We start from the raw sequence: 9,138 nt of genomic DNA on the forward strand, positions 1-9,138 counted from the left end.
TCTTCAATTTTTAAATTTTTCCAAATTTTCAAAAATGACATATATTACTTTTAGAATCGGATGAAGCAATAATTATTCTTTAAAATTATCAAGAAATAACTGTTATGACCTGGTGTGGTTCTACAACCCACCTGTTCCAAAGGCAGAGTGAAGCAGAAAGACAAAGGGCTCTGAATTATTCCTTTGATAAGTAAAGGGTGAGAATTGGGAAAAGTGGAGAACTAAGAAGTCTGGTGAGGTCTAATTCCATGGAAACATTTGAGAAAATGTCTTATCCCTTGAAATAAATAATATTTATCTATTTGTTTATTTATTTACTTACTTGCCTGCTTACTTACTTAGGTACATCCCCAAAATTGGTTGAACAAAATGAAATTTTATGTTATGCTTTGTTGTTCCTTGGAGGTACAGGATGAAGATGGGAGGAAAACAGAAAAGACAACAAAAGCTATGGAATGTTCCACAGATTCCTTGCATTCGAGTCCCTCACTCTGTCTCTGATACTTCACTGCTGAAGGTACAAGCATATTATTCACAGATGGAGGGACCTTTTCTGTCTCTTCTTCAAGGGTTGAGGACTTCTTGGCTCTTTGTTTACCCGCATTAGGGAAAACACTGGGCCCAAAAGAGGCCCTCGGTGCATGTCGACCAGGTGTGTGAGAGAATGAATGAGCACTTGGATGATCTAATTCTACACCCATCCCACGTCAGGAGCTCTTCCTTCTCCTTAAGGAAGGCTAAGCAACAGCGTAAGAATATTAAAAATGTTATCTGTTACTACTCATTTAGGAAGTTGAGAGTTCTACTAAGGAAGAGAACTAGGCATTTCTTTTCCCTTGTAAAATAAAACCATAAATTTTAAAGCTTTATCTTACATAATGGAAACTCCCATTGCACTTTGGAGCTTTGCTCTTGAAATGGCTTGTAATTTTCCTGTTATATTGTTCTCAATCATTTGAAAAGTCTTACTTAGGGATCTATTCTCTTCTTCAAATATATTATCTTTTTTTTGTGTGTGTGGTACACGGGCCTGTCACTGCTGTGGCCTCTCCCGTTGCGGAGCATAGGCTCCGGACACACAGGCTCAGCGGCCATGGCTTACGGGCCCAGCCGCTCCACGGCATGTGGGATCTTCAGACCGGGGCATGAACCTGTGTCCCCTGCATTGGCAGGCGGACTCTCAACCACTGCGCCACCAGGGAAGCCCAAATATATTATCTTTTAAAACATCTAATTCAGAAACTGTAAAGCTGAAATGATGTCTCAAAGTGTGAAGTACTTGGCTCAGCTACTTTCCCTCTGAACATATTTTTCATATCAAGTTTAAGGTCTCTAGACACCAAAAAAATCTGACTCACAGATGTCAACTTCACACAAAATTTCTAGCAGATAAAATTCACTTAGCTTATATATATTTATCTTAAGTTTAGTTTGTATTACATGGTTATCAACTAGTTTTGAAATTCTGTCATTGTTTTGAATTTTTTAGCCTAAGGGGAACTTATTTTATCTTGATTTTTCTAAAATGTTGATGCCACTACCTCTGTTTCCCCATCTCAATACAGTGAGCACTTATGGTATATCAGGTATATAAAAGTAATTGTAGTCCAGCCCTTCTTGTTCCTCCCTAGCACTACATGGTAGCTTCCCAAATCATCTCCCTACCAGTGGTCTGTCTTCCCTTGAGGCCATTGTCCACAGCAGGGCCAGAGCGATCTTTGTAAAATGCAGATCTGGTCAGCTTAAAGAATGGCACTTGGGGCTGAGCAATTCTTGGTTGCAGGACACTGGGAGGCTGTCTCATGCTCCGTAGTCTATTCAGCAGCCTCCCTGGCCTCTCCCCAGCTGAATGCCAGTGGCATCCATCCTCCCTCCCACCATTTGTGACAACCAGAAATTTCTCCAGACATTGCCAAACGTCCCTTCAGGGTCAAAATCACTCGTGTTGATAACCACTGCTTTAAATAAAGACCAATGTTCCTCATATAAAAGGAAATCTTTAAACCCTTAGTATAGCAGAAAAGGCTTCCATGATCTTCCCCTGCCTTACTTACTCTAGAGGCTTTTCCAGCTCAGAATCTATATGCTGATTAAAGTAAAAAAAATGCCGAAAGTCTAGTTCCCAATATATTCAGATATTTTGTGTCCCATAAGAAAATCAGTACCACTTTCTCCCTCTAATCAGCCTTTCTTTTCCTTCTGGTCCAGTGGTCCCCAAATTTTACTGTGCGTGTATCAAAAGCACCTGGAGGGCACCAGAGGGCTGGGCCCCACCCCCAAGAATTTCTGATTCTGTAGGTCTGGGGTGAAACCTGAGAATCTGCATTTCTAAAAGATTTCTAGGTGATGCTGATGCCCTTTGAGAACCAGTATTCTAGTCCCTTTAGGGAATCCCTCCTTACCTGGAAGACTCAGATGTGTTGGTCATCTCTTTCAGGAAGCTTCCTTGACTGCTAACACAGAGCTTGTTTTCCTTCTCTGTTTTCATAGCACCTTTTCACTAATGACCTTGCACCCTTATCACATTACCCATCTACTTATCTACCTAGCTCTCTCCCCCCGCTCACTGAGAACTCTCAGTGGAAAGTTCTCTTTTACCCTCCAGAGCCTGGCACACTTCAGGCCCTGTGTAGATTCTCATAGCCTACCTTCCTCAACAAGGATTATAACAGATCAGTACAGTTATCAGATATTGAAAATCCTTGGATCTCCCTCAGCCCAATACTTTGACCTACTTACCTAGAATCTTTTTTTAATTCATTTTCACCACTACACATGTCCGTGGAAGACTGTTTAAGTAAACTAAGGGAGGTGAGAGAGACAGAGAGAGAGAAGCATCTTATTTCTGTGGAAGTCAGCTTTGAATACATCCCACTCTAATCCTATCAAATTCCACCGACTCATCAAAATCCACTGCTCTCCTCTGACAGGACCTAACCCAAGGGCAGCAGCGCTATTTTACAGCAGCATGAGGATTCACAATCCCAGGGCCCAGTGGGTGGCCCTGCAGACCTGCTATGTTCACGGCCTTCAGCAACAGCAGCTGCTTGGCGAGTTTAACTACCTGACTTGAACCAGGCATCTCAGGAAGGGACTCGTATGTTGCAGCTGGCAGTCAAGTTTCCAGGTAAATAGTTCAAGTAGAATGACCTCTGTCAGCCTGATATTTCATCAGCATGGTTGGCAGGTCAATTTAAAAATGATTATCTCTGACAATAAAAAGCAAGGTTTTATGGGGAAATTAAGAGGACTTAAAGAAACTGGAGTATGGTTTGTTGTAAAATGTCAACAACTCTGAGATTTGCAAGAACTTGATCTAGTAGAACTGGCAATGGGCTTAGGCAGATGGCCCGCGCTCAAACCACAGCCCAGCCCATTGCTGGTTATGCAGATTCAAAGGCTTGTTTGACTCACAGCAATAATATTTATATTTATTGAGTATTTACCATGTTTCCAACATTGTGCTACGAGCCCTACATAGAATATTTCATTTTCTCCCCCACTTTACTGTTGTGGGAAACTGCAGCTCAGACAGGTTATGTGACTTGAAGAAGATCATACAGATAGTAAATGTCAGTTAGGACCATCACCCCCAAAGACCATGCACCTTCACACCATACTCTACCATCTCTCTTCTTCCACCAACCTCATGGGATTTTATGAACCACAAACGAAAGAATGGTTGTGAAAAACTTTCACAGACCATAAGCAACAACCTACAGAAAGGTGTAGTTATTATTAAATCTCTTTTCTTCCAGGAGATGTTTTCAGTCTCCGGTTCCCCCTTATTACACTCTTCTAACTCCAACAGGTCCTTTCTTCTGTAAACACTCACTTGGCATTAGCACATCAACCTTATTAGTATTGTTCCTGTATTTGCACAAAAGGAAAACATGGTTTTTGCAAATGATTTAATATCAAGAACAATAACAACAATAGCTACCTTTTATTAGGGCTTCCTACGTGCCAGGCATAGTTCAAAGTGCTCTACATGTATTGTCTTATTTAAAACTCAAACACCTCTACATGGTGCCTTTATAACTCACATTTTACAGAAATGGAAATTGAGACATGAGTAAGTTAAATAACTTGACCAGGGTCGTGCAACTAGTAAGTGGCAGAGCCAGGGTTTAGCCTGGTCCCCATGCTTGAACTGAAGGGTTTCACAGGCATCATCTGGTAGCTTTGTTTGTAGAGTAAAATTGCATAGAGGCCAATGAAACCGTAAACAGAGATATGCAACATTTAGAGCACGTAAAACCCACCTGTCTATGTTATTAACATACAGACTTCCAGGCCTAACTCTCTGTTTCTGACTCAGAAGTTCTTTGGAATAGAGTCAGAAATCTGCATTTTTAAAAAGCATTATTAATGTGGCCTCAGCCAAATGATTCTGTTGTGCGTGGTCTGCAGACTACACTTTAAAAACAGAGAGAGATTGAATATATCTGTTTCTATTTGAAGAAAGTTTTGATATTGAAGATAAGCAATTCATGTGAAGATTCCACATGGCTCAAGTCCCTCTCCAAATAATTTGTTGTGTTAATCAATGACTATTTATTAACTTATTAAATGAGAAATGCAATAGAAGAAAAATATACTTCATATCCTGAAAAAGTATACAATCTGAGAGTGCTAAACATAATTGTTTCTACCCTACAAAGTAGAAGGAATTTTGTGCAGATGTGGATATTTGCAGAATTGTTTGTTTTGTAAAACTGTTGACTTTGAGGTTTATCTCATTTCTTCCCTCCAGGCTATATTACTCAACAGGAGGCCTTGGCTTGTGCTGCCTTACTTAGAGATTCAACCAAAAGAGCCTCAGCCAAGGCAGGTTGTCATAGAACCATCTCCCAGAGAGCCTCAGGCAGGACAAGAACAAGGCCCTCAGCACTACCTGTGTTTGTGGTTCCACTCAGGGCCCAAAGCACAGGGCTCCGATCCCTCAGGACCAAGGCTTTGCACAAGCTCTGAACAGGTGGTTCACCCATATACCCCTGGCATCTAGTGAGTATTTAGTGCATATTTGTTGAATAGGAATGAATAAAATAATAACATCTAATACAAACACCATACCTAGAAATAATCTCTCCAATTCACATACATTTTACTAGCAAGAACAAGTTGAGTGGCTTAAGAGCAATGGGAGCTAAGAGTCAGCAAGCCTCTCATTCTATATAGAATCTGTAGAGTAAAATGACTTTTGAAGCTTTCAAAGTAAAAGCTTCCTTTGAATTAGAACATCCCAGAGAAATCCCAAGAACAGTGGAAGGGGACAAGTGACCAGAGGATTCAGGTCCTCTGTCACTGGGTGAACATATTTTGCAAGCCCCCTACTGTGCATATTGAAAATACACAAACCAACACAGACGGGACACTGGGCACACAGGGCTTCTGGACCATAACATCTCAGCAGCTACTGGACTGTACCTTCCCATGGCCTCCTTGCTCTCAACTTCCCCATCAAACAACAGCATTAAACTTGGCCCCAAATCTTCTGGTTCTTGCCTAACTCAGTCACTTTGTGTCCTCTTGAAACTTGGACTTATCAACCTGCTACAGCTCGGTTCATTCTACACAGCTGTAATTGACCTTGACACAGGTAAGAGGATTCATGCACACATCTTCCCCCTGGCAGCTGAAGATACATTCTCAGCAGAAGAAGAAATAGCCCCAAAGAACAGATCTCAAGTCCAACCTTTCTATGGCCTTAATGGTTTTAAGACTACACAAATATGCAAAAACCGAAATTAACAGTGAGTCAGATCATCATACAAATTATGTTAGTTACATCACTAGTGATTTTTTTGTGTTAAAAATAAGTAACCAGAGCTCACAGAAAGTCAAAATTTAAAAATGTCTTTCTTCATCTAATTTCTAAATGTTCAACCTCTTCTCTCATTCAAATCATACAATGACTTTGTCGAGACTTTAAAAAGGAGTTGGTTGAGATGGAATATTAACTTGCTTGACAAGGAATATGCTAACACTGGTCTGAAAGGAAGATGCTGCAATATTACGAGAAGAAAAAAAACCTCATTGATGATTATTATCATCTTCTCTCTGCAACTATTAACATAGAAGATGTAAAAGTTCTTATGAGATTCTGAAAACTCCCAGTACTGGCTGTGATATCTGATCTACTTTTCTTTGGGAGGGACAAGGGTGCATGGTTGGCAGGAAGACTTGGGTAAGCCAATGCTGATGTTGCTGGGTTCATTCACTTAATCATAAAGAAGCTTCTTGACCTCTGTAAATCCAGGCCCCAATTCATGTACTCTAAGCAGCCCTATGGCTCTAAGTTAAGAATCGTTAGGTAGGCTTAAAAGAAGAAAAAAATCAAATGAAACTGGGGTGGGCGATAGCATAGCCCTCTTAAGGAATAGAGGTTTGTGGTCGACCTAACTTGGCCTGTATTAACCTCCCCATTGCTCCCACAATGGAGCTTTTATCCTTTTGAACTTCTTGCATCACTTTTATCTTGGACGTTCTTCTTGATGGGCACAGATATTTGCTGTGTAAACCTTAGCTACTGATGCAGAATATCAAGGAGGCCACTTATAATTCTGAGCTGCATCCCTACAACAAAAATTTCAGAAGTACCTTGTTTCCGATAGAGGATTTTGAAAGCTAATTGTCAGGTGAATATTACAAGGCACAAAAGAACAAATAAATCTAAGTTGGTGCAGAAGGTCTCACTTGCTGGATCTCCCTTCTGAGAAGATAATGGCCTACCTCTTGAGCCCCACACCCAAAGCTTATGAGGAATATGACTGGTTGTGGTGCTGGAAGAAAGGTGCTCACCTGGGAGCATGCTAAGAAAGATGGTCGAAGGGAAACAAAGGACAAACTGTGACTCTTAGGAAACTCTACTACCTTGACCTGTTGGAGACTCTATTGCTTGCCTTCACAATGTCAGTGGACACCATCAGTATTTAAAGTCCTTGAGATCACTGACTATTTTCAGTGTAATTACTAGTACCTAGAACAGCACCTGGTCTGTGGTAGGTAATCAATACTACTTGTTGAATAATTATAAAATGTTGAAAGAGTTTGCAAATCAGACTGGCCTGTGAATTTGTGCTATTATTCTAGGGTCCCAGGATGCTGCAACTACCAGTGAGGAGTACAAGCAGTTTGTTAAGTGCACAGGAGCAGCTCATCCAGGTGCCAGCAATAGGGGTGAATTGTCTGGAAGGGATTTTAAAACAATAATAAAGCTCATTAAAAATTGGTCTGCTTTTGGGCTTCCCTGGTGGCGCAGTGGTTGAGAGTCCGCCTGCCGATGCAGGGGATACAGGTTCGTGCCCCGGTCCGGGAAGATCCCACATGCCACGGAGCGGCTGGGCCCGTGAGCCGTGGCCACTGAGCCTGCGCGTCCGGAGCCTGTGCTCCGCAATGGGGAAGGCCACAACAGTGAGAGGCCCGCGTACCGCAAAAAACAAAAAATTAAAAAAAAAATTGGTCTGCTTTCTATCATCACCATAAGCCAGCAATTCTAAACAATATGAGTGATGAAATATTCCTCTACCAAAAATCTTTTGTTGGCCTAGGGTCTAAATAATTGCTGAAGTTACCGTTGAGTTTTAATAATATATATGTAAGCTTCAAAGTAACACATTCTTATTGCTTTTCCTTTAATAATCATTTTATTCCGCATGGAAAGTAATTCAGAGAACTTCAAAACCATATCAGCTCACATATCTCCAACCACTGTGGTACTACGTATTCTTGAATGAACAATGGTTACACCATCACCGTAAAGACAAGAAAAAGAACTTGAATTACTTCATTCTTTACTCTATGTGGCCACTTCGCATTTTTCTTCTTTTAAACAATTTTATTGAGGTACAAATTAGATGCAGTAAATGCACTCAATTAAAGTTCAGTGAGTCTTGACAAATACATACACTTATGAAACCACCACCACAGTCATGATATAGTACATTTCCATTACCCTAGAAGTTTCCTTGTGTCCTTTTGTAGACAATCTCCTCCCTCAAACTCTGGCCCACGATAATCACTGATCTGCTTTCTATCACTGTAGTTGCCTTTTCTAGAATTTTCATAATTGGAATCAGAGTAGACAGTCTTTTGTATACAACTTCTCTCACTTAGCATGATGCTCTTGAGGTTCACTGTGTTGCATATGTAGCATTCCGTTGTATAGACACATCACACTTTGCTTATCCATTCACTAGTTTATGAACATTTGGATTGTTCCTAGCTTTGGACTATTACAAATAAAGCTGCTATAAACAGTTTAATGTAAGCTTTATGTGAACATAAGTTTTTATTTCTCTTGAGTAGATACTTAAAAATATGATTACTGGGTCTTATGGTAGATTCAGGTTTCACTTTATAAGATGGTGCCATAGTGTTTTCCAAAGTGGTGGCACCATTTTGCATTCCCACTAGCAACGTATGAGTTCTAATTGCGCTATACCCTTGCAATGTGAGACATTTTAATTTTTGTATTTTAGTGACTGTAGCTGCTGGGCAGAAGAGAACTTGGATAAGTGGGACATACCGTCAGTATCAGTTATGGTCACAATCTTACTGGGAATCATGGCAAATTTCAGGGAAAGAAGTCATGATAGACATGAGGGTGGTGATGGCAATAATCATGAAGATTTAATAGCAGAAATTTCAAAGTTTAAGAACCAATCTTTCCAGCTTATTTTAAAGGAGGAAGGGTTTGGAGGAGATGAGGAAGAAGAAAAAGAAGCAACCCCTGCAGAAAGAACCACCCCTGGTCAAAGCCATGATGTGGTTCAGTGTGTCCTTAGTACCTTTTCATTTTCCTTGTTTACATTTTTCTTCAGGTTCAGCAACCAGCACCCCACCACCACCACCAAAATCTTTAAGCACTGTATTAGTTACCTATTCCTGCAGAAAACATTACTCCAAAACTCAGTGAGTTAAAACGATAATATTTACTATCTCACAGTTTCTGTAGTCAGGAATCTGGGAATGGCTTAGCTGGGGCTTCTGACTCAGGGTCTCTAATAGATTGCAATCAAGGTGTCAGTTGAGGCTCTGGTCTCATCTGAAGGTTCAACCAGGGAAGGATCTACTTCCAAGCTCACGCCTGTGGGTGTTGGCAGAACTTAGTTTCTTGGGTGCTGTTGGACTCAG

At 40.7% G+C, this 9,138-nt stretch overlaps 1 protein-coding gene across 1 annotated transcript; it reads left to right on the top strand.

Annotated features, from left to right (window-relative positions):
- The first annotated feature begins 297 nt into the window (after positions 1-297).
- On the top strand, positions 298-4,976 carry FAM216B (family with sequence similarity 216 member B). Its single transcript, XM_022574426.2, is given in 4 exon segments — positions 298-517; positions 2,931-2,955; positions 2,958-3,050; positions 4,757-4,976. Coding segments are annotated over 4 exon segments (474 nt in total). The 5' UTR covers positions 298-379; the 3' UTR covers positions 4,975-4,976.
- Positions 4,977-9,138: the final 4,162 nt, after the last annotated feature.

The sequence above is a fragment of the Delphinapterus leucas genome, chromosome 18 (genome assembly GCF_059928025.1).
Source record: "Delphinapterus leucas isolate spDelLeu-1000000601 "Yukka" chromosome 18, BTC_Dleu_Yukka2, whole genome shotgun sequence".
Classification (NCBI taxonomy): domain Eukaryota; kingdom Metazoa; phylum Chordata; class Mammalia; order Artiodactyla; family Monodontidae; genus Delphinapterus; species Delphinapterus leucas.